The sequence below is a fragment of the Podarcis tiliguerta genome (assembly GCF_965153285.1).
Source record: "Podarcis tiliguerta genome assembly, chromosome: Z".
Classification (NCBI taxonomy): Eukaryota; Metazoa; Chordata; class Lepidosauria; order Squamata; family Lacertidae; genus Podarcis; species Podarcis tiliguerta.
Genome location: NC_139553.1, coordinates 28685046 through 28711106, shown reverse-complemented (window position 1 = coordinate 28711106; position 26061 = coordinate 28685046). Strand labels below are relative to the sequence as shown.

At 43.6% G+C, this 26061-nt stretch overlaps 1 protein-coding gene across 3 annotated transcripts; it reads right to left on the bottom strand.

The window, feature by feature from the left end:
• Positions 1–13518: 13518 nt before the first annotated feature.
• LOC310669607 (TLR adapter interacting with SLC15A4 on the lysosome-like) lies at positions 13519–25914 on the bottom strand. Of its 3 annotated transcripts, XM_083423991.1 has the most exons (4): positions 25837–25914; positions 20310–20485; positions 19177–19268; positions 13519–14787 (listed from the first exon to the last, which is right to left on the bottom strand). In XM_083423991.1, exon 4 carries the CDS (start codon positions 14734–14736, stop codon positions 13822–13824), a length of 915 nt encoding a protein of 304 aa, XP_083280117.1. In that variant the 5' UTR covers positions 14737–14787; positions 19177–19268; positions 20310–20485; positions 25837–25914; the 3' UTR covers positions 13519–13821. The 3 variants fall into 3 exon arrangements, with proteins under 3 accessions (XP_083280117.1, XP_083280118.1, XP_083280116.1); XM_083423992.1 differs by lacking the exons at positions 20310–20485; positions 25837–25914 and having other exon boundaries at positions 19177–19772; XM_083423990.1 differs by lacking the exons at positions 19177–19268; positions 20310–20485; positions 25837–25914 and adding an exon at positions 17414–17681.
• Between the last annotated feature and the right edge of the window lie 147 nt (positions 25915–26061).

Genomic DNA, 26061 nt, shown 5'->3' with positions numbered 1-26061 from the left:
GCAGATCCAGTTTATTTATCTATACATACACAAATACCTGCATATATACATATTTGTGTGTGTGTTCCCATAAGATCCTTCTCATAGTCCAAGCAAAGCAATATGTTCCTGGGCAAAGGGGTCAGTTTAGGGGCAATGCAGTCATACTAGGACTTCCCTGACAAAAGCATAGGTTTAGTAACTCAGCATGTGTATCTGAATTCCTGAACTGAGCTATTGATGTGTGTCTGGCTCTCTGCTTAGGAGTTCAAATGAAAATTTTCAGGTGGGCAGGTGGAGCCTACCATACGCCACCATGCACATTGTGCAGCTGAGTCTCCTGGCTTAGAACTTACAATTCAGTAGCTCAGTGTTCCTCCCACACAGGCCAAGCACTTGCTCCCAGGGTGGCTGCTGTTGCCTCTCATAGACCCTGGCCATGGTGACAGATGCAGAAGGTGCCGGGGGAGCAAAGGCATTAACAAGCCTCCCAGAGATGTTGCAAGCCTCCCCTCGTCCTGCCCTGTTAGGGTGGCAGAGAACAAGCTGTTAATTTTCATGCAGTGGCAACATCAGGGAGGGAAGTGTTAAGTTGTGGGTGAACATTTCAGACAACACAGCGATTCTTCAAACAGCTCTTGTTTATTCACAGACCCAGAACAAAACAGAACTGAAGGGTTCAGCCAACCTGCTTATATAGAGCTCCACTACAACGTAACAGTAACAACTTTCTGTAACTATCCAATCACTGAACATCACTTTACATTCCTTATTTGCATATGTGGACCTGAGTGAAAACTATCTAAAGTATCCCCCTGCTGGCCCAGGGTGAGAACTTCAGTACATAACAGGAAGTATGCAGAGAGTCCCAAATGCAACAAGGCCAGCTTATACTTTGAAGTAAATGAAGCAATGTACATTCATTCCTCCCATCTTCCAACCTTCTGCATATGCACCTCTAGATTTCATATCTGTTATTGTTTGAAATATTGATCCTGCCATAAGCTTTTGTAGACTACTGCCCACTTCCCCAGAAGCAGGAAGTAAGGCAGTGGGGGGGGGGGTGTATCCACACATACCTTTTGTCCCATACTTTCTAGGAGCTTTAAAGCGCTGTGTCTAAGAGCTTTTGTCGTCGTTGCCCCAGCACTTTCCACACGAAGAGCAACTCTTTAATGCTGAATTGGAACAAACGACAATTTGGGTTTCCTGCAGATTGCTGTTTGCAGCAGTAAAAAGCAGCTTTTCAGGCGGAAAGCACCAGGGCAAAGCAAAAAGTGCTTGGACACAGTGCTTTAAAGCCTGAGCCTAGAAACACTGCACAGAGGGAAGTCTGGATGAGCCCTGTGTGTATGAAACTCAGGTTTAATACTTCATGCTTCTGATGAAGTGGGCAAGGACCCACAAAAGTTCATACCACGATCCATTTGCTAGCCTTTATATGGTACTGCCAGACCCTTTCCTGTTCCTTCAGATTCAGAAATTCCCTGTACAAAGGACACAGGGCCACCCTACACATTTTGGGACGCAGGGAGCACAATTGCTGATATTATCAGGAATATTAATGATGTGAAGCCCTACGTAGTGCACAGGGCTCTACTTGGTGCACTGGAGTCAGTGATGTTATGGCTGGAATTCGAAAGGGCACTGCTAATTAAAACGTGGAAGCCCAAGGCTAATACAGCTGGGTGAAAATCAATGGCCCACTTTGGCTCCAGCTTCCTAAATGACACCAGACCTGAACTAAGGGCAAATTAGTGATCTATTTATTTCTCTTCTAATTCAAAACAAGAGAGGGGAGGGGGGTCCAAAACTGCTTGTCAACACCAGCAAAACATAAGCCCCTTTCTGATGCCATTTTTAGCACACAGCAAGGGTGCAAGGAGAAGTCCTCCTGAAGGATTACAGTATTACATTTTGCAGCACCTTGGCCATCAAAGAGCCAAACAACCTTTTCCCCTACAGCTTTTTATAGAGATGCATTAGTCACGGGCACTCTTGCCTAGACGATTCTTTATTGAATGAACACTGGTGGTAGTGGTGGTGGGCTATCTGGGCTGGCCGGAGCGTTATGCAGAGTGAGGCAGCCACCTCAATCGGCTGCAGAAAAAGGAGGGAGTGAGGAGGAGGGATGGATATGGGATAACGGTCTGTGTGCAACAGAGAGCTGAGAAAAGGAGGAAGGTGGGGGAGGAGGGGCAAAGGGTGTGAAGGGGAAAATGTGGGTTCAGCAGCAGAGGTTTTAAAAAAAGAGAGGAGGGAGGCTGATGATAAAAACTGTGAATGGGGCTGATGATTGTCAGCACCTGCGGCAAGGCAAGTAATTTGCACCCCCTAACCCGTGGATTTGCGCCCCCTAACCCTACCCCCCCGATGTTGCGCCCGGTGCGGCCGGCCCCCCCTGCACCCCCTACGCTAAGCCACTGATGATAAAGACTGGTGCATGAAATGGCCTGAGGAATAGGAGGGGTGGGGGCATCATAATTGTGCAGGTGGTGAAAAGGCAGCTTAATAGTTGTGATGCAATGGGGGGAGGTATAAGGTGCAGGAGGTAACCATGGCGGCTGCACACAAGGAGAGGGGAGGCAAGGACATGGTGGTGAAGGTGAAAACGGGTTCAGAGTGGGTCTGCAGAACAGAAGAGAGAAGTGGCTTCAGAAATGGGGTTGGGAAAGTGGAAAGCAAGCTTAGTAGCTGCATGGGGAGGGAAGGGAAACTCTGGGGGTTAATGGGGGAGAATGGCAGGGGGTGGGGGGTGGAGTGAGAAAGGGCTCAGCTGCTAGTATAACATATTTGTGAGCTATGTTTCCTCCCGTATTTTTCTTCCCTCCAAAAGGATGAACTGGATTCTCCAGAAGGAAGGAGGGCTAAAAGGAAAAGCTGTGTAATGGTCTGGAACCATTTATTTTTAATCAATAGCCATTTGATCAATGTGGTGCATAAAAGGGTAGAACAGGGAAGCTGTAAACCAGGACAAAATATGAATTATCATATTGGAGTGTTGTTGTTGTTGTTAATTAAACATGTAATTGTATTATTTATAAATTCATCTACAAAGTATACTGTCAACAATAGCAAATAAAAGAGAAGGAAATAGTATATTAGCTAGCGTTAATATATCATATTAACAATACTATCAATAGAGAAAGAAAAACAGAGGAGAGGAGTAACAAACAGATCATTGTTAGTGTTGCTCCTGTTGCTATTAAGATTGATATGGATGCCTTTCCAAAAATAACCCTCACTTTTTATCTTATTTGTTTTTAAATGACATTTGTATGCAGCCGCATAACATTCTCTTCCAAAGACAACAATGTTAAAATTACAATATGCTGTGAATCAAATCAACAGCAGGTCATGCAAGGCAGCAAAAAGCCTGTCTTTCATTGAAACAGAGACAGGAGAGACAGTTTACAGCTCAGATTAAAACTACTCTAAGCCACAAGTAGTACATTAGTCCAAGTAACATTTATTTGTTTATTCAACATATTTGTTTCCTGCCTTTCAGGCCAGTGTCCACACCTGGCACCCTTTTCTCCAGAACAGCCGGCTGGATCAGGCCCATCTCACAACAGCAGACCGGATGTCTGTGGGAAGCCAAAAAGCAGTGCCTAAATGTAACCCCACTCTCGCCTCTTGTGATCCCCAGCAACTGATATTCAGAGGCATACTCCCTGCAGCAGCAAAGGTAGAAATATAGCCATTCCTGCTACTTGCTACGGATAGTCTTATCCTTTGAGAATCTGTCTAATCCTTGTAAGAACACATGAAGAGCCCTGCAGAAGAGCCCTGCCAAAGGCCCATCTAATTCAACTTCTTGCAGTGGCCAACCAAGATGCCTCTTCTGCAGGGCCAAGAGGCAAAGTGAGGTGACCGCCTCAGGTGGCAGGATCCATAGGGCAAGAGATCCAGCCTCCAAGGAAAGCATCACCCTCTGCAGCTGCTGCTGCTGCTGCCATGGTGGCAACAACCACTGCAGCATGCTCCTTAGAGGCCTTGGCATCCCTCCCCCATACCTCCTCTACGGCCTCTTGGCAAATAGGAGGCACTGCTGGTCTCCTCCCACCCTTGTTTCTGATGCAGATCTTTATTCTCCCATTGTTCCTGATGTAGATCTTCACTCACTTCTTTTTACCTGGCAGGGGAGTGCCATTTTGTGATTTGCCTCAGGTGCCAAAATGTCTTGGGCTAGCGCTGCTCTTCTGGGAAACCTGGGAACAGCATCAGAGAGCAACAGCAACTCTCTCCACCTGTGACTCCACCCAGCAACTGGTACTGAGATGTGTACTGCACCCTGCCATGGCCCATCAGCCATGAGATCTGCACTACTCAGCATCTCAGTGTGGTCTCGCTTGGTAGCAATCGGAGGCTATTCAGAGTACTCCAGAATGTTGGCCATGTCAGGTGTTTCTGAGCACTGGGGTGGGGTGGGGTGGGGGGGGGGAATAAAATAGTCACCACCACCCCACACAGCTGCCAGAGATGCCTGTGGCTAGAGGTCAATGAGAGGGAACTTTGCCAATGAGCTGACATTTTCACCTTTCCAGCACAAAGATCATCCCTGGTAGCCAACACTGATCTTGAACATGAAAACTTCTAAAACAAAAAATCAAGAGCAACGCATACAGCGTAACAACAGACCCCGCCCCCCCAAAAAAACGCTGTTCAAGAAGTGATGGACCTGGGTGTCATGTACCCCTTGCCTACGGCAGGACCTGGCAACCGCAGATGCAAGGAGGCGCTAGGGATGAAGGGGAGAAGCCCTCCCTTCTATCTAGGTGCCAGAGCACAGGAAGCAGATTTGCTGGCCTTCTCACCTGCAGAGCACATAGCCTCATGAGGGATGGGGTAGGGCTTTGACTAGCTACCTGTTGCCCAGGTGGGATCAGGTGTGTCCACCCAGATGAGGCATACGTGTGTGAGAGTAGCAGATTTGTAGAGTGTGAGAGTCCCATGAGTGAGGTCACCCCACCTAATCTTTAAAAGCTTGGCATTGGGTCAGTGCTTAAACCACAGTTCCCCAGCATCAATGCCACAGGAAGCTGATTTAACAAAACAGAAAGCCTCTGTTCAAGCCAGGCACGCGAGAGGAGAAGGAACACTTGAGTTCAATGTTCATAGCTGTTTAAAGTAAACACAGTTAGTTGGAGTGGCAGTGTTTTGTCTCAGCCAGGCTTAGATGCTCTATTCTCAGCTACTGCCAATCAAACCAACACGCATCATTAAAAGGAAGATTGCCAAATCCTTGTCTTCCCCACTGCGTAGCTCTGGTTAGGGACTTCTCCCTGTGATGTCAGGCTTCCTCTCTCTGAGTCTGGTTTCCCCACAGCCTACACACTCCTGCCTCTAAGATGGTAACAAACAACACTGAGAGCTTGATTTGCATCCGTTCTTCAAGGCACTTATTCGGGGATGTTATGTGCTGTCACAGAAAATGTAAACATTCCATACTGTACCATGTAATTTTAATCAGAGAGCTCATTGTCAGCACTGTTTACCAATGTTTGTGCACTCAGTCGGTCTGTTTCATATAAATACAATTAGGTATGCAAACGAGTCCCTCAGTTGCATCTTATAGGATGTGCCTGAGCTCCTGTGTAAAGAGAGTCCCAGTGTCAGTTGCACAGCACATAATTATCTAAATGAGTTCACTGCCATGCCACCAGATGACCGCTGATTTAGGCAGCTTCAAAAGGAATTAGACGTATCGATGGAGCACAAGTCTATTGACAGCTATTATTTTTATTACCATTATCTATATCGTTATCTGATACGGGGGGGGGGGGGGTCTCAGGCCTGGGCACTGAATGTGGTCTACCAAGTCTCTCTATCTGGCCCTTGGGGGTTGTTTGTAGACCACATGCACCCTCCCCAGCCCCAGCCCTCATTGCTTTGCACCTTCTTTTTATTTACTAATTTTATCTGTTTGTTTATTATTGCATTTATTTTCCACCCTCTTTCCCAAGGAGCTCAAGGTGGTATACATGGTTCTCCCTCTCCTTGTTTAATCCCCACAACAACCCTGTGAGGTAGGTTATGCTGAGAAGCAGTGTTACTAACCCAAAGTCACCCTATGAGCTTCTTTGTCAAGTTGGGAATGAACCCTAGTCTCCCAGGCCCTAGTCCAATACCACACTGAATTTCACTGGCTTTTTCTTCAGGAATGTGACCTTGAATCTTGATCATGCTTCTTGCTTGCCTGGATGGAAGACCCTTGCCTATTTTAGCTTCTGGTCCCACCCACCACTGGCATGTGGCCCCCAGAAGGTTGCCCAAAAGGGAATGTGGCCCTTAAAATCCTCATTCTGCTCCTAGAAGCTAAAGCATGGTTTTTGTGCTCCTTCCCACAATTTCATCCTTTCTAACAACACTTTGAGGCAGGTTAGGTTAAGAAACTGACTCAAGGTCAGCAAGTAAGCTTCATGGCTGAGCAGCGTTTCAAACCTGTCCTTGTACAACACTCATAACCACTGCCCCACACTGGCGATTGGCCCTTACAGGTAAATTGAGCTTCCCGGATCAGACGCAGACCCTGGCTGCTAGAACCTGGGGACAAACAATGGAGGAGATTGTTGTGCCATTGTATGTGAGCTTCCCAGAGGTATCTAACTGGCCACTGTTGGAAATTTGACGGACCTTTGCACTGATCGAAGAAGGGTCTTTGTATAATCACATTGCTGGTAGCAACATGGTGCTCTGTTCTGGTCTGTTTGTTTAGAAGACACACACAATCACACGCACAAGCTATCGTTCAGAGGTTGCAGAACAGCTTGTGCATGTGGTGGAGAAACTGAAGGTTTTTTCTCTCTTTTGACAGAACTCAGGACCAGCAAATGAAATTGAATATTGGAAAATTCAGGGCAGATCAATAGCTGAATGTGTACTGGAATTCCTTTTTGGACATGTTGGACTTGGACTAGAAGTAGGTCCTTTTTAAAATGAACTCTCCAAGCTCTGGGCAGGACTGGAACTAATGGAATTTAGATCCTAGCTGGTATGTATATTCCCTTCCTTTTGGGAGAAAAAAACACTGAAATAAAAGGGGATGGAATTTCTTTTGGATTGTCATTGGCTGCCCTCTTGTGTTTCAAAACCACATCTGCTTCTGCAAAATAAATGGGGTTGTTCACAAGAGTGTTCTTAGAATGGTGGTTCTCCGATTTTTATTTTTATTTTAGATTGCAGACCACTTGAAATTTACTGGGCGACAGAACAAATCACTTAAGGAACTTTTTTGCTAAGCAAATCAAGCACATACATAATACATTTTAGCAGCACCACCAGTGCCAGCCTGGTGCAGTTATTATGCTAATCACCAGTGCTTTTTTCTGGGGGGATGCAGAGGTATGTATACCCCTAAACATTTTGTGAATCTTTGTACTTTTGCCCATTTACTGTATTTATTTTTCCCAATTTGAACTATTAAATGGTGATTTTCTTGAGTCACCCCTAAACATTTTTTAGAAAAAAAGCACTGCTAATCACAAGTCCTAGGCAAGATCTTTGTTAGCTCGTTCGATAATCTATACCTGATCAAAATGGCCTTGCACTGTGTCATTTAAAAAACAAAACAAGGCAGGGTCAAGTATAGATGTTATTGACTGTTCCACAGTTTCCCCCTTCCATGGAGTATACTCTGAAAATCTCAGTGCTAAGGGGGGAAATAGTGGCAACTTGCATAAGCAGGTTGGCTTAATGTAGTAAATAATAATAATAATAATAATAATAATAATAATAATAATAATTTATTTATATCCTGCCCTCCCCAGCTGAAACCGGGCTCAGAGCGGCTAACAACAGTAAAGTAATACAGCATTCTAAAATCAATTCATTATAAAATCAGTTCGAATCAAATTAATGGCAACCATTGGGCTAGAGTTCTGTGAGGATTACCAAAAGAAGGGGTCAGGTTCTGCCCTGGCCAAAGGCCTGGTGGAACAGCTCTGTCTTGCAGGCCCTGCGAAAAGATGTCAAAGCCCGCAAGGCCCTAGTCTCTTGTGACAAAGCATTCCACCAGATCAGAGCCACAGCCGAAAAAGCCCTGGCTCTGGTTGAGGCCAGCCTAACCTCCCTGTGGCCCGGGACCTCCAAGATGTTTTTTGTTTGAAGACCGTAAGGTCCTCTGTGGGACATACCAGGAGAGGCGGTCCCGTAGGTACGAGGGTCCTAGGCCGTATAGGGCTTTAAAGGTTAAAACCAGCACCTTAAACCTGATCCTGTACTCCACCAGTGCAGCTGGTATAGCACTGGGTGAATGTGATCCCGCAGCGAGGACCCCGTAAGGAGTCTCACCGCGGCATTCTGCACCTGCTGGAGTTTCTGGGTCAGTCTCAAGGGCAGCCCCACATAGAGTGAGTTACAATAATCCAGTCTGGAGGTGACCGTCGTGTGGATAACAGTGGCTAGGTCAGGGTAAGAGAGGTAAGAAGCCAACTGCTTAGCTTGGCGGAGATGAAAAAATGCCGTCTTTGTCACAGCTGCAACCTGCGCCTCCATGGAAAGGGAGGTTTTGAAGATCTTGACAGATGGTGCTGGCACTAATTGCGCCCCTGCAAAAGGTGGGAGTTGCCCCCCCAATCCCATATCGTCCTGTCCCAGCCAAAGGACCTCTGTCTTCGAAGAATTTAACTTCAACTGGCTCCCACGTAACCATCCAGCCACAGCTTCCAAACATCTGATCAGTGTGTCTGGGGCCGAGTCAGGATGGCCATCCATCAACAGATAGAGTTGGGTGTCATCGGCATACTGATGGCAGCCCAACCCAAAACTCCGGACAAGCTGGGCGGGGGGAAGCATAAAGATGTTGAAAAGCATCGGGGAGAGTATCGCACCCTGAGGCACTCCACACACCAAGGAGTGGCGCGACGACAGTTCCCCCCCCCCCAGCACCACCCTCTGTCCCTGACCAGAGAGAAACGAGTGCAGCCATTGAAGGACTGTGCCCTGGATCCCCACATCGGCAAGGCGGTGGTCCAGGAGTTTGTGATTGACCATGTCGAAGGCTGCTGACAGGTCTAAAAGAATCAGCAGCTTGTTTTTGTGGTTGCTTTCATTTTCCTATGTTGTTCTGTGTTAGCCTGCTCACCAGTAAACCAGTGGTGCATACTCGGTGGACTAGGGGGAGCAGGCAAGTCCCCTAAATGTTCCCAGTAAATTAGAGTATTAAAGTGTGAAAGCTTCTGGCCGGCTTAAGGAGGATGTTCTGGAGGAGAGGGTGAGATTTGTGTGTCAGATTGGAGATATTTAAATTCAAAAGCAATGATAGGCAGATTTGGGACCTGACCTGGGACAAAGCTATAAGGTGGCAAGAACCATGGATGCAGCAGTGAGATATTTGCAATACTTGCATCTTGAAAATAAAGGCTCTCAAAATGACTCTATAAACCAAGTGCACAGACCTTAACAGAAGCACAGAGAGCTGGAGGGGTGTTGTCATTGTGAAATGCATTCATCCTCTATAGACACAAAATGTCCCAATGATAGAAATGCAGGAAAACTGGGCATTTAGCAAGAGAACTATCTGGTTGCACAATCAAGGCAGATATTTGGTTGCACAACCAAGTCAGTGCAAGAGTCAGGCAAGAAAACAAAAATCCTATCATTTATAGGAGGAAGAGGGAGAGGAAGCACATGAGGAGGTCCACACTGTTTACTGTGTAAAGTAAAAAATAGTGGAGCCTTATAAAATAGTTGTTTTGTCCAATTATCATCCAGAAGCCATAGAAATAGATACGGGGACTTCTGTTACACTCATCAATGGAGAGATCAACAACACAGAGGAGGCCCAAGTTCATTGGCCATGACAATAGTGAAATTAAGGACTTAAACCAGAGAAAATTTCCCAGTCCTAGGATTGGTAGTAATTCCAGCCACGTACAAAGGACGGCTTAAGGTAGTAACCTCCTGGTCTACTTTATAAAGGATCATCCACCTCTATTTCGAGCGTGAACCACTTTGTGAGGTCTGCCTGAAAAGCGATATACAAATACCTTAAGTAAGTAAATAAATCTCAGACAGACTGGCAATCTAGAAGGAAACAAGGGTCAATGGGTTTATTGAGGCTTACTCTGAGGTAGGGGTATATTTTGTATCATCTACCTGCTAAAGTCCATTTAATCAATATTTTGAGTGAAGAAATTAATAAAACAAAACTTTTTTTAACCTACTTTTCTTCTAGAACTTGTGACCCTTAAAAGTGGTTTCTTGGTTATTGAATCGGTCCTTATGAAGCTTCCATTCTCTCTTTAACATGCTCAGCATTCTTTCATCCATTAAGATCAGGAATTACTCAACTTTGCAGTTCTTGTACTGTATGTTTCTTAAAATTCTCCCAAACCTGTGCTAAAAACTTTGTAAGGATCTATGGTCCTCCCCTTTAAAACATATGGCCAGAAATGCATCATCCAGCCATAGATCAATTTTTTGGATGCACAATCAGAATACCAGCTAGGAAGCTGCATTATACCAAGTCCAGTAATGTCCATCTAGCTCAGTATAGTCTACAGTGACTGACAGCTGCTATCTAGGATTTTGGACAGGGGACATTTCCACCCCATCAGGAAATGGAGAGGAATGAACCTCAGGCAATTGCAAAGCAAATGCTCTAGCACCAGTGGAAGACCTTGGCAATATGGCGCTGTGTGCAAAGCCAAAATTTTTACACACACACCTACCTCTTGTACCGGCTTCCCAAAACCAGATAATAGGGCTGGGCAATATATCAACATATTGTCCAAAACTGGTTTGAAGTCCATATCATAATATCTGTTTCATAATTTTTGACCTGGCAATAAATTGTGAATCATGATGTGAGTGTGTTATGCCAAAATCACAATGCGGGGGAAACCGTGGAGCCAGCCAATGTTTCCATCCTTATTTCAGACGTTGTAATATATTGGTATATGACAATGTTTAGCTGGTGATATATTGCAAAGTTGAAAACCAGATATCACCTAGCCCTACCAGGTAAGCAAGGTGCCAGGTTTGGGGAAGGAGGAGCAGAGGTTCTGGTCCTCCTGTCTTCTCCCTAAAGCTGGGCAAGGGCTTACGGGGCTTTGGACAGGAAGGTTCTCCTTCAGCACAGTGCACTGGTCGTGCTGCCCTAAATTCACCTCTGCTATCACTAACCTACAACACTTCCCAGCAGCTGTTTTGTCACAGTGCCCAGAAAGATTACATCCTCACTAAATACTGCCCAATGGAGAAAGGTTTGCATTTCAAGAGCAGAAAAGCTCTATAAAAAAGATTTCCACAGTGACAAGAATATGGCATGTCAAAATCAGCTATGGAAAGGAGAAGTCCTGGTTTGTTTCTGTTCCTCTGCTTTTCTGTAAAGATCACAAGACCTTAAGCAGTCCAATTGTTCCATAAATATATATTTGAACATGTCATGATGGGGAAGTGTGTGTATTTCAGTAGAACAATTCAGATTTATTTATATGTAAGCACATTGGGGCTTCTTGGGAAAGTTCCATTATGACTTTCCATAACACAAATGAAGTGAAAACTGGCAGCAATGACCGCTTCCAAAGTCCACCTAGAATCATCTCCCTCAAATCCAGATGCCCTAAGCAAGACTGTTTTTAAAACCTACTGAAGTGAAATCACATCCCTGCCACACACCAAGCAGCTGCAGGAGGAGAGGTTTGCAGAGGACAGAGAAAGATCTGTGAGTAGAAGGGTGTCCTATCTGGTAAAATGCGGTCTTGACTATGCTACCACTCAGTGGATTTGTAACTGGCTGACTGACCGGACCCAAAGGGTGCTCATCAATGGTTCCTCTTCATCCTGGAGAAGAGTGACTAGTGGGGTGCCACAGGGTTCTGTCTTGGGCCCAGTCTTATTCAACATCTTTATCAACGACTTGGATGATGGACTCAAGGGCATCCTGATCAAATTTGCAGATGACACCAAACTGGGAGGGGTGGCTAACATCCCAGAAGACAGGATCACACTTCAAAACGACCTTGACAGATTAGACAACTGGGCCAAAACAAACAAGATGAATTTTAACAGGGAGAAATGTAAAGTATTGCACTTGGGCAAAAAAAATGAGAGGCACAAATACAAGATGGGTGACACCTGGCTTGAGAGCAGTACATGTGAAAAGGATCTAGGAGTCTTGGTTGACCACAAACTTAACATGAGCCAACAGTGTGACGCGGCAGCTAAAAAAGCCAATGCAATTCTGGGCTGCATCAATAGGAGTATAGCATCTAGATCAAGGGAAGTTATAGTGCCACTGTATTCTGCTCTGGTCAGACCTCACCTGGAGTACTGTGTCCAGTTCTGGGCACCACAGTTCAAGAAGGACACTGACAAACTAGAACGTGTACAGAGGAGGGCAACCAAAATGGTCAAAGGCCTGGAAACGATGCCTTATGAGGATCGGCTAAGGGAGCTGGGCATGTTTAGCCTGGAGAAGAGGAGGTTAAGGGGTGATATGATAGCCATGTTCAAATATATAAAAGGATGTCACATAGAGGAGGGAGAAAGGTTGTTTTCTGCTGCTCCAGAGAAGCGGACACGGAGCAATGGATACAAACTACAAGAAAGAAGATTCCACCTAAACATTAGGAAGAACTTCCTGACAGTAAGAGCTGTTCGACAGTGGAATTTGCTGCCAAGGAGTGTGGTGGAGTCTCCTTCTTTGGAGGTCTTTAAGCAGAGGCTTGACAACCATATGTCAGGAGTGCTCTGATGGTGTTTCCTGCTTGGCAGGGGGTTGGACTCGATGACCCTTGTGGTCTCTTCCAACTCTATGATTCTATGATTCTATGATTCTATCTGCCATCCTTAGAACCCCCTGGGAAACTCACCCAATCAGCCTGCTGCGGTATCCTTAGTAAAACATTTACATCCTAGAAGTAGCTTTATTTGAATGAGCCTTCCTGTGGCACAGCCTCTCAGTCTATCACGATGTGAGTATCCGTAACTGAAGTCAACCAATACTCTTCACATTTACCCCTGCCTCCATTGCCTTCCCCTACTTTTTGTTGTCTTTCCTATGTTGAATTTTAGATTGTAGGTACTTCAAGGCAAAACACTGCTTTCTTGTATTCTTCAAAACACCATGCACATTACAAGGGCTCCTAAAGACTAGTATTTCTTAAGGTTGCGTTCTGAAACATGTCAGTGATGCAACAGTGACTAATGGTAGATTTATACTGGACCATCAACACCTCATTTGTAAGCTGTTCTGCGATCTTTCCTCTATCTGGAGGGGCATTCTTGCACTATAGCCTAAGAAAAGCAGGACAAAGAATAAACTGGACCATTTTTGGTATAAAAAATTTTACAGGATTTCAGCAGAAAGTTACAAGATATGCACCAGTTGGAAACAAAGCAGTATGTCCTCCCCAAAACTTTTACAGTATTAAAGGTAGGGTTGCATATAACTGCCAAGGTACCATCATGAAAGGGCAAAAAAGGATGTCTGGAAGGGCCCTTTATAAATCACTATCATAGACAGAAGCAACATGCAAACAGAGAATGCTAGAAGCTGGGTTTTATAAGAAATATCAGTTGGATAACAATAAATGGTATAAAGCAGATGTTTAATAGCACTGAAATTCCATAGCAGCTCACAATCAACCATTAATAGGCTATGCAGAGGTTTTGTTTGAAAACTCCAGTAGTGTAACTAGTTTCTGCTCGTATCACAAGCTCATCTTCAATGGCCAGGGTACAATGGTTGGAGATTCAGCACCGAACAGGCAGTGATTGTCAGCCTGTTGCTGGTTTTGTTGCAAGAGCCCTCTGCTACCTTAAAGGCTAATTTGTTTAAACCAAACAGCATTTACAAATCAACAGTTCTACCATGTATTTCTGTCATGATGCATACTACATCACAGAGGGCTTCCTTCTGCAATGTGGTGTTGAGATTTGTAGATTTGGAGTGCTAAATTCACTGCTGTTTCCACTGCCAGTGTTTTGCAAACCAAGCCGAGCTAAGGAATGGAAAAGAGTTTGCGTTGCTTTGGGTGCTTCACCATGTTTTTCATGAGGCAGCTGGAGGTTCACCTCACTGATGTTATTCACCAGCATATTCGATGTCAGGAAGTGAGTTAAGGAACTGCACCTGGTCAGCTTTTCTTCCAAAAACTGCTTATAGAGTTCCTGGACTTCTGCCTCCATGTAGTTGTTGAGTATGGAGTTTGAAAGAGGCTGCTTGTGGAAAGTCATGCTTTTCTCCCCAACCTCTTCTCCATGCCAGAACTTGACAGACTTGGATTTCAACACAGGTTCATTTAGAGGGGAATGTCCTAACGGGATATCTTTTGAGAACAAAACAGGGCCAGCAGACAATCCATCATAGGTCTGGTCCATGATGCAACCTGAATCACACGTATGGTCAGCTATGTGATCTCCTCCGATATGCAGATCAGGATAGTTCTGGTAAAGGCTTTGGCCCGACCAAGATCTATACAAATCCAGCTCGTTTTCACAGTGTTGCTCTTGTCTTGGTATGCACTGAGGAGTTGACTGGGGGATATTGTTGCATCTTCTTGCAGGTGGCTTTTGTAGAAAATTCTGCTGGGGAACTTCTTGGCCTCTTTCATTGTCGCAGCACATTAATGCCACCTTCTCTGCAGACTCATTCTTGGATTCTGTACAAAAGTCTCCGTTTGCATCTGTATCTTTAAACTGCTTTTGCCAGGGGTCTTCTCCAACTTCTCTTAGTGTCTGGGATTGGTGGGTCTTGTCTGGCCATTCCTCTTGGAAGGCAACGTTGATGAGGATGCTTTCTGCTAGCATTCTGGCTGAGAATTGAGGCAGACTGTCGAATTCGTAGTGTAGATAATATTCCTTTTAAAAAAAAAGTGAGGGGCAGATGAAGTCATTTTGGAAATTAAGACTCATACCAACAAAAAATAACGTTTAGAACTTACTGGGCTCGACTCCATTACGCTTGTTTATGAAAGGACTATCTAAGACATATAGCTCCAGGAGATGTGACAGGGATAATGCTTCTCTAAAACATATGTTTGTACAATGTCCTATATTGATAAAATTTTGGTGGAAGGTAATAGAGACAATCAACATGACTGTACAGAAAAATTTGAAATTTGCAGAGGAAAATATCCTTTTGAATTATATACCCAATACATGGAATCTAACAAAGGGGCAATATGAATGGATTCTCTGCACCCTTACTGCAGCAAAAAGAAAGGTATTGGTGAACTGGAAAAAAACTAAAATGTGGTTCCTTTCCACGGTTGGATTAAAGGTATGTGCAAACTCACTACACATGAACAAGTTACAAACAAACATAGACTTGCCATGGACAAATTTAATGATACTTAGAATTCATTTTTATAAATACCATATTCGGTTAAGGTCTGGTTAACTACAATAACATTTTTTTCCCCTTTTTGTAATGTATACAATTTCTTTCTTTTTCTGTTTTGTTTTGTTTTTTACATGGCTACTATTTCTTCTTCTTCTTTGTGTCTTATCTTACTCTCTGTACTTGTGATTATGTACTTTTTATTTTTCAATAAAGAATATAAAATAAACAAACATTTTCCCCAGTCCTGCAGCACGCAGGTGAACTCAAGCTGCAAAATGCTCTACAGCAGCTTTCCCTAACCCACTTGCTTCCTAAATGCTGTTGGGCTCTGACTCACATTACCTCTAAGCTAAGCATTGGCCGTGCTGGATGGGGCTGACAATAGCTGCTGTCCAAAAATTTTGGGGCAGGATGCCAGGTTGGAGAACATTGCTTTTCCCCAACTCTTTCTGCCCAGGATAATTGACAGATATCCTCCAGAATTTTCCCTGGGATCTTCTTAACACCCCAGGGGAAACAGCAGTAGACTTCAACTGGATCTTACAATAGTTTACAGTGTGACCCTATACATTTGCACTCAGAAGTAAGTCCCACTGAGTTCAGTGGGGCTTACTCCCATTAAAGTAGATAAAGGATTACCGCCTTTACACCCAGCTACTGTTGGTCAAGTGTAAACCTTAAAAACAGTGAAGCAAACTAGGGGAAAACCATCAGTGCAAATATCACATCTGCTCTCTTGTCTTATTCACCTTTACCACAGCCCTGCAAGGTAAGTCACAAAAGTTCCCTTAAAAAGAAATCAGCTGTGGAAAGTGAGGCCAGAAATATTCTGTTTGCCCAAACCACACTGTGGGCCATGGCAGGACCTGAACTTGGGCTTCTCAAGAAAGGAATGGAAGAAAGGTGGGATATAAAAATATAAGCAACTAAATAAATAAATGAAACGTCAGATTCTGCCCAGTTTCTCATCCATAAATCAAAATACTTTTAAGCCCCATCTGCACTATACATTTAAATCAGCATCTTGCCACATTAAACAGTCATGGCTTCCCCCAAAGAATCCTGGGAACTGTGGTTTGTTAAGGGAACTGGGAGTTTGTTAAAGCATGACTGTTCCCCACACAGAGCGACAATTTCCAGAGAGGGTTAACTATCAATCCCACTGCCAGGGAACTCTGGGAATTGTAGCTCTGTGAGGCAACCAGGGGTCTCCCAACATCTCTTAGCACACATAACAAACTACAGTTCACAGGATTCTTTGAAAGTATGTATACATTTAAAAATATGCATACAAAGCCAAAGGGAAAAAAAGATTCTCATTGATGAACTTAAGAAGCAGCAATCTTAGCTCCAAATTGAATCTTAGCTGCAAATCAAACCAATTCATATTCCTGCGATACAGTTAAAGGTAAAGGTAAAGGGACCCCTGACCATTAGGTCCAGTCGTGGCCGATTCTGGGGTTGCGGCGCTCATCTCGCTTTATTGGTTGAGGGAGCCGGCGTCCAGCTACCGGGTCATGTGGCCAGTATGACTAAGCCACTTCTGGCGAACCAGAGCAGTGCACGGAAATGCCGTTTACCTTTCCGCCAGAGTGGTACCTATTTATCTACTTGCACTTTGACGTGCTTTTGAACAGCTAGGTTGGCAGGAGCAGGGACCGAGCAACGGGAGCTCACCCCGTCACGGGGATTCAAACCACCAACCTTCTGCTCGGCAAGTCCTAGGCTCTGTAGTTTAACCCACAGCGCCACCCGCGATACAGTTACACATCTACAAATGAATATGTGTAACTGATTATTAAAAATAATGAAGCAGCACTTATGCTCAAAATTAGAAATGAGCATAGAATCGCAACCTTGAGATGTTGAAAGCTGCCGTCCTAAACACACTTGTCAGGAAAAAGCATGCACACACACATATGCATCAGCCATTTGCCACTGCAATTTGTGTACAAAAGTACAAACATAAACACAGTTTAGCAGATGAAATTACCAAACTAAATCAAATGGCCAGAGAGTAAAATCCATTGGAAAAGTTGGGACATTCTTCTGAACAGAAGTGTTGCACTGTAAGTACAAGAAATGTTTGGTTTTTAAAAATAATAATAATAGAATAAATAGTGATAAAAGTACACAACATACCTTTGCAGGAAGGCGAGAATTACATGCTCTGTAAAATCAGTAATGTAAACAGAAGCAAAGCTGGAGGCAGAGGATTCCTTAGTCTCTACCTTCTTCAAAGATCCTCTGAGTACTAACTGTCTAGTGAGCTATCCTGTTCTCCTTTTCTTTTAGTACAGAATGCAACCCACGTGGAAAAATATGTGATCTAACCTCCAGTGACAACATACCCCAAAGAGGATATGATTATTATTTTTTAATGCAAAGGAGTATTAGGCAACAAGCCAAACAAAACTCATACTCTCCAAGTGACGGTTGCTACTTGAGTAATTTCGTAAGTCCATGGAAATGGGAACCAGACAATAACGAAAGTGAACTTAGTTCATTGCTCTGCTCTGCAAGAAGCTGGACCTGAAAGCCCAATGTGCAGTACAGTAGTACCTTGGTTCTCAAACTTAATCCATTCTGGAAGTCCGTTCCAAAACCAAAGCATTCCAAAACCAAGGTGCGCTTTCCCATAGAAAGCAATGCAAAAGAATTAATCCGTTCCAGACTTTTAAAAACAACCCCTAAAACAGCAATTTGACATGAATTTTACTATGTAACAAAACCATTGATCCATAAAATGAAAGCAATAATCAATGTATTGTACTGTAAAATAAATAAGATATTGTAGATGATAAAAAAATAAAAATAAAAAATTCTTACCTGCACTGATGATAGTCATGGTTTGGATGGGGGGCTTTTATACATTTCCACAGTCACACAATCAATCAATCAATCAGTAGCTGAACTGGGTTCCACACAGTCACAAAAGCAAATTAACTGAAAAAGTCTCAAAAACAAAAATGCAAAATAAATAGCAAAAACAAAAGCGCCAAACTTGACTTCCAAAATGTTTGAAAACCAAGGTGCAGCTTCTGATTCATGCAGGTGTCCTGGAAACGATAGCCGACAGCCGCATCGGATGTTCGGCTTCTGAAAATCATTTAAAAACCAGAATACTTACAGTACTTCCGGGTTTTGGCATTTGAATACCAAGGCATTTGAGAACAAAGGTACCACTGTAGTTCTTAACTGTGGGTATTAAATACGGACACATAAAGGTCCAAAGTATATCTACTGTGTTAAATGTGCCATTGTAGCATTTTAGTTAAGTTATCACCTCTCTCCCCTCCCCACCTCCCAAGTTGCTATGTAAATACAGTGGTACCTCGGGTTACAGACGCTTCAGGTTACGTGGTTTCAGGTTGCGCACCGCGCCAAACCCAGAAGTACCGGAACGGGTTACTTCCGGGTTTCGGCACTCGCACATGCGCAGAAGTGCTAAATCACACTTGAGCATGTGCAGAAGCACCAAATTATGACCCACGCATGCGCAGACGCGGCACTGCAGGTGTTGTGGGTTGCGAACGTGCCTCCCGCACGGATCACGTTCACAACCCAAGGTTCCACTGTAGCCAATTGAATGTACCGGTAAATACCCAATGGACAGCCACTTCTTATATAAATGGATGTTTGATTTTAGAGAAATGCATAAAACTACTAATAACTAAATATAAATTACACAATGAAATTGCGTATTTGAAAAACCTACAGTTAGCAAGGAAAATGTTTGTTAACATTTCTATACATATGGTTTATGCACAATCTTCTTCATAATAAGTTATTAATAAATACCCCATCTGCAGAATTCATTACTATAATGGAAGACTTGCTTATTAGATTTTTACTTAAGCACCAGAGCTTGAGGGCAACTTCATATTTCATCTTTTCTTGCTTGCCTTTTTCCTTATTTTTATTGATCTTTAGTTCCAAGCTTTTCCGTAATAAATCCAACTTTTGGAGCATCTGCACATCTTTCCAACTTCTAGACCTAGTTTAAAAATATAACCTGAATCAGATGACTTAGCTGAACTTGTTCTTAAACATAGTTCAGCAAGAAAAGGGGGCGGGGGTTAGTTCTATTTCATATCTGCAGATTTCTTTACATTCCTTCATTTTTGTTCTTTACCACAAATGTCTAAAATCTCATTTCTCTCTGTTAATGGGTCCGCATGGATGTTTTCTATGGGGGTGTGAACTGTGTACAAACTCAGTGACCGAAAACCTTGGTAGTTTACTCAGCCACTTCCAACTTCAATAGATTCAGATGTGGAAACTTTTATTTCTCAATGTCTGCAGTTCCTGTTTTCAGAGGGGTAGCTGTGCCTAGTTAGTTCCAGCAAATACGTCAAAGGGTCTTGTGGCACCTTGAGCACCAATAGATCTATTGTGACAGAAGCTTTAGTGAACTAGGTCTAATTTGTCAGATGCAAGGAATGCTACGTCAGCAGAGAGAGAGAATAAGCAGTGAGGTCAGAGGAATATGAACTGCAAGAACTGCAGATTATGACAATTAAAGTCAGTCTCAGGACCTGTCCACACGGGTGCTTTTTTGTGGGTATATTCTGCAACATGTTTTTGGCACACTAATCATGCATTAGTTGTGAACACGTTCTGCTTTAGTTTGTTCTGTGATGCTTCCTCATTATTGAGGAATACTGTATGTTATTTTTACCACATTATCGCCAAGGCCTACACAACAAAAACAGAACTAAAATAAAGCACATGTGTGAAAAAGTTACCAGATTTCAGCAGGTTACAGGATACGCACTGATTGGAAACAAAACAGTGAAAACTCTTGCAAACACAAACAGTACTGAAAACAGGATTGCTTATGACTGACCCAATAGCATCATGAGTACAAAGCATCATGAATGTGCAACGAAAAGGATGTCCAAGTTTATACTGAAATGTCCACAGGTTATGCACAAAGTTTTGATTAAAATTAAAGCTTATGTGTTTGCGAAATAAAGACAGTGGTCAGTCACAAAGCAGTGTGGGTGTTCATGCATTCTAACTAGCCTATTAATACCTGTAGTAGAATAAAAACTTGTTTTCTTGATGTAAGCCACAGATGATAGAACTGTACTTCTCGATGAATTCAGCCTTTACATGCTGGAGTCTCTCTTTGAAGTCATATTCTTCCACCGGTTTCTGAGCATTGCTGTTTCTGATATTAGATTTGTGCCCAGTTGTTTTGTCTTTGCCCTGTGCAGAATACAGAAGACTACTGAAACAATAGTTACACTTCACTCTTCTCAGTACAATGTGTTTCTTATATGCAAAGTGGGAATTGCTGCTGGGGTGTGTTGCTTGTATATGCTGTGACTGGAAGGATTATTGTGACAGGGAAAGAGAGTGGGATTTGTCTATCGTGTTTGCAGGTGGGATCTGCAATAAAATGTTGCTGCATACAATGCTCCTTTTCAGGTTTCTAATCCTTTTCCAGGAAACTCCATTCCCTGCTCCCTTTTCCATTTTCTTCCTCCTAACAGTCAATTCAATGCCCACTGAGTTTGCTCAGTCTGGGCTGTTTGGTTGGGGTGTGGGGGTGGGGTTTCTCCTTCCAAAAAGAAAAAAGGCCTGCTGCAAATCTTATGACTCCTGTAGTAAGCCTGTGAATAGTTCCCTCTTGCATGTAGATGCTGCTGTTTTTATTACATAAGAATCAGCAAATGGAGAATGAGTTTACATGGAATGGTTCTGCTGCAGTACTACCAGTGGCAGCCCTACCACTAATTGTGGTTGGTGCTCACTGGGGTTGGTTAGGATGGAAGGCAGGGAGGCAAACAGTAGGTGGAGCCAAAGAGCCAATGAGTTCCAGCTTTCCCCTCCTCCTCCCTGTTGGGTTCTATGAAGGCAGCACTGAGACGAAGGAGGAGGAAGGTGGCAATCAGAACCACCTCCTGGACAGCTTGCAAGTAAGAAGGCAGGTTGATAGGGACAGGGCAGTGCCCTATCTGCCCTAAAAGGACCAGGCTCCACTGCCTACCATGAAGCAGGGGGAAACAGTAAGCATGATTGGTGCGAAGTGGAGGGGGCAGCAGAACAGATGAAGGCACAAAATGGTATCTGAACAGTACAGCAAGACTTCTGCTTGTGAGGTGGAAAGATTTGGGCTCCACGTTATGAAGCAAAAACTCATCTTGGCAGTGAGTACTATTTATTTAGGATGTGGGCAAGGGCATTGTTAGTGCGCTTGAATACTGCCAGTTCCCTTGTATCATCCTGAGGATGTAGAAAAGGAGAAACTTGGATCACGTGTGTTCCTAAATCAAGATGACTGGCTTGGAGCTATTTTAAAACTTGGTTATCAATGTGATTTAGTCACAGTTCGGTAGTAATAGAGTTGCAGTTTCCATTCTGATTATGAGACTTTCCCATTTCCTTCTAACCGAGGCTCATTTTCGCAAGGTAATGCTTCCCTCATTTTCTAGATGTTGTTCACGCCCAGGGAGCTGTTTCCTTTTCAGATCAACTAAATGCTCCATTACAACAGTATTCTCCCATGACTTCTGAACGGAGCCTCACCAAGTGACCCACTGTTCCATATTATATAGTACTGGCTGTCACCAATACATTTGTCTCTTGACTGGGGAATATGTTCTCCAGTACTACCTGGGCTAGTCCTGAAATGCAGCTAGTGCACAGTCAACAAGAGTGTCTCCCATTCTATACCTCTATTTTGCATACCTCTGAAAAAGCTGCATCTCTGGACTAAACAAACTGCAATGGCTGGCTTCCTCCTACGAAGGTCTTTACAATGTGAACACAGGATAAAACAGTCTATAAGTCTGTAACCCTGCACTGGGTCTGGTAGTAAACTCCCCTGAACACATGGAGACTGTCTTCTGAATGCATCAGTTTGCATAGTAAGAGGTTTTCCCTCACCAGATTGCAGCTAGTCCCACCTTAAGTTACCCATTTTCAGCATTGACTGTTACTACTTGCAGTTTCTTTTCCTGATATCTTTTTACTGCCTGTTTTATCTGTTTTGGGTTAGCCAAAGCCTTTTGATTCCAGATACTAACTGAAAGACTTTAGAGTCCAAGATAGCCAGGTGTCCATCCAACCCCAATTGTAGCTGGGATTCTGGGTCAGTTTTAATCCCTTGCAGAAGGTTCCTCAGGAAGGATCTCATCTTACTTTCCAATGACCCTCCTTTGGGCTTCCCTTGAACTAACACTGTGATCATTCTAATTCCCGCTGGAATATGATTTCTCTTTTGAGTACTGTTGTTTGCTGCACCTGGATTCACTCACCCAAGGAAAGAGATCTTATATAGTGGATAAGACTATCCGTAGTTACCAGCAACAATGGCTATGTTCTACCTTCATCAATGGAGGTGGTATTCCTCTCAATACCAGTGGCTGGGAATCAAATGGGGAGGGGATTTGTTGTTGCCCTTGGGTTCTGCTTTCATTTCATACAGACATCTGATTAGCCACTCTTAAAACAGGATGCTGGATGATGGTGGGTCTCCAGCCTGATCCCACAGGTATCGTCTTACTTTCTTCTCCTTTCCACTGTTGGCACCAATGCTAAGTACCCTCAACTTCCATAAAAGGTGAGGCATCCGGGGGCAGGGTTACATAGGAGAATTGAGATTAGTTGGATGAGAGAGAGAATGAATACTGGGCATTTATTATATAATAGCTGTATATTTGCAGATATACAAACAAAACCAACTGGAAGCAAGCAGGCTCCTAAAAGCAGACAACTCGTCATCCTTTCTCCAAAGACAGCAACTGCATTCCAAAGGGAATCCCTTTAAGTAAAATAAATCACAGCTCACTTGCCTTCCCTCTCTCTGTCTTTCTCCAGATGCAAGCTTCTTTACACAGTTTTGGCCCCTCAACCCCATTAGCTGAAAAGTATTATTTGCAAAAGGGAGGGAGATTTATGGCTATCAATGAATGCTAATGTTAGTTTATTAAATGTCTGAACACATCCTGACTGTCATGTGACAGATGCACTCATTCAAGACAGGTAGAATTTTCTCCCAGTGGAGATAGGTATCATTGAGGATAAATCTTTTTTTGCTATCAATTCAAAACATATCCATTCTCCCTGGACTTTAGGGGTTCATAATACAACTGTTTTCGGATCTGGAGCCTTATAATACAACTGTTGCTGTGTGTTGCCCTGCCTAATTTTATATTATTGTAGTTTTATGTTTTTATTGATATTTCATTCTGTATGTTAATGTAAACCTCATGCTTGCCAGGGAACTTCAGTTGAAGGGTGATCTAAAATACATTAAGTAACTAATTATCACAGACAATCAGAAGCATTTCCTAATTATTATTTTTTATTATTCATTAAATTTATATTATATTGTGAAGCCTAATTACGAAAGAATGGTCTGTGTAGGGGTTCACCTGCATTAAGAAATAAATTGCTCAGAGCCAGAAAGGAAGAGTTGAAGCATTTTAAGCAAATTAAGCCAAAGCTAATATAATTACAATATATAATATTTCTAGATTTCAATGGGATATTCCAACATGTGCTTAGATCTAACTCACTGAAACCATTAAGACTTAAAAATGTTTAATTTTGACTGGAGAGTGCCCAGTGTGTCTTGCAGAACTGGGAGGCCTATTGGTTAGTGATACTCAATGTCTACAGTGAAGGCTAGTAAAGGTTTTTTTCCATGGGAGTGCACAAACCCAGTAACATTTAGAACTCCTCAAACAGTTGGCTCATTTCCCCTTCCAAGCTCCTTGCAACACAGAAACTTTCCCCCTTCCTTTTTGTTTTACTAGATTCTTGACTAGGCTACTTCCTGTATTCCCACAATAGATTATTACATTCTCATCTACAATTGCATAAATGGTCATTGTCATTATTTGGCTCACAGCAGTTGAAGAAGAAGAAGAAGAAGAAGAAGAAGAAGACACGTAATCTATGCCTTGGAGAAAATGAATGTTCATAACCATCTGCCTTGCTGTATTCCTTCCTGAGATAGATAACACTTAACAAATAAATTATTTAATTTAACTTTATATCCTCATAAAAGGAAAATCATTTGCATGTGGATACTTCATAGTCCAAAAGGGTATCGGTATCTCTCTCTTTCTTTCTCTCTCTCTCTCTCTCTTTCTGTCACACACACACACACACACACACACACACATGGGAGATATCTGCAGGTTTGGGAGAACCCTAAGTACAAAAACCTTTAAAGGGGGTAGAACCCCAAAGAGCCTAATGAGGACTGAGCATGCTCAGGGAACAAGGAATGCTGACTGTTGAGAGGGTGGGAACAGGAAATTGAGTGATGGTGAAATGGAGGATCCTAGAAGATGACAAGACAGGCTAGGAAGAATTCTGAACAGGAGCACCCCACATTTTGCTTCAGGTTCCACTTGTTAATTATAAGACAAGTGGCAGCCCTTGCAAATATACCAGGCTGGCATGCATGGTTCTACCACCACTTATCTTCCTCAACAACCTTGTCAGGTGGGTTAGTGACCGATCCAAGGTGACAGCTGAATAAGGATTTGAAGCTGGCCTGTGTCAACAATCAAAACACTACACTTCATTAGATCTCGTTGACTTTAGGAGGTGAATGTAAGCTCCAAGTCAGCTCCAACAGCTCCTACCAAGCCTTGAAGCTGCACATCACAAATCTTCCCCCTTCCCCACATCTTTAAAGGCAGGCATCTGGTCATCTAACCACCAGCCCCAATTCTCATCCTTCCTGAATCAGGGCAGGGAAAGAGGAGTGGAATGAGGTACCTTATTAATATAAATAAATAAAATCAACGGCAGTTTCATGGACCAATTCTAGTAGGAATGAGCCTACTTGTTTCAGTTTTCCACCTTTTCCACTCCTGGCAATGTAGAATAGCAATGGCCAGCCTTTCTAGCAAATGGACCACAAGGCAAGAGTTTGAGGCGATGCCAGTTTTGTGTCCCAGTGTCCAGGGCTTACATGTTCCATGTAGAAAAGGTGATAAGTCTTTTCTTCCTTCAGGCAGCAGGGACACAGGGAGCTAGCTGCCTTATTTATATCAGTGGTAGCCAGACAATTGGCTCATCAAGCTAAGAACTGTCTACACGGACTGGCAGCAGCTTTCTCCCACGTGTCAGGAAGGAGTCTTTTCCCAGCCTTGCCTGGAGGGACCTTCTCATAGCTGTCAACTTTCAGATTTGAAAATAAGGGATCAGCAGCCTCGAAAATAAGGGATCAGCAACCTCACCTGTCCTGGGGACAGTCTACGGGATATCTAACAATCTGGGATAGCAGCGGGAAACGGCGCTGGAATAAGGGAATTTCCCGCAAAAAAAGGGAAGGTTGACAGCTATGGACTTTCTGCATGCAAAGTGGATGGTCTACCACAGAGCTGTGGCTGTTCCCCGATTCATTACAAGTTCCAACTTCGCTGGAGACTTTAAAGCAGAAGTTGGATAGCCATCTGCATTGGGTTCTTCAGTTAAGGTTCCTGCATTGCAAAAGGGGGTTGGACTAGATGACCCTGGGTCCCTTCCACCTTGGTGCCCTCTGGCAGTTTGGGGACTACAGTTCACTGATCATCCCCAACTGCTGGCCATACCAAGCTGGCGCTGATGAAAATCCAACACCCGTGAAGGGCACCAGATTGCCCACCCCTTCTGCAGTGAAGCCACCACCAGAGCAGGGAATGGTTACTGCAGCGGGCCAAGGTATAAGCACCGTTGTCCCGCGCCCTCCCGCAGCCTTTTCCTCCAAACAACAAAAAACTCCTGCCGTTCCTCGCAAGCCGCGCTTGGGGGCGCCAGAGAGTAACCACCAGGAGGCG

Excerpts from the sequence above, each read along its gene's own strand:
- LOC310669607 (XM_083423991.1), bottom strand. The coding sequence starts at position 14,736 with ATGCTAGCAGAAAGCATCCTCATCAACGTTGCCTTCCAAGAGGAATGG.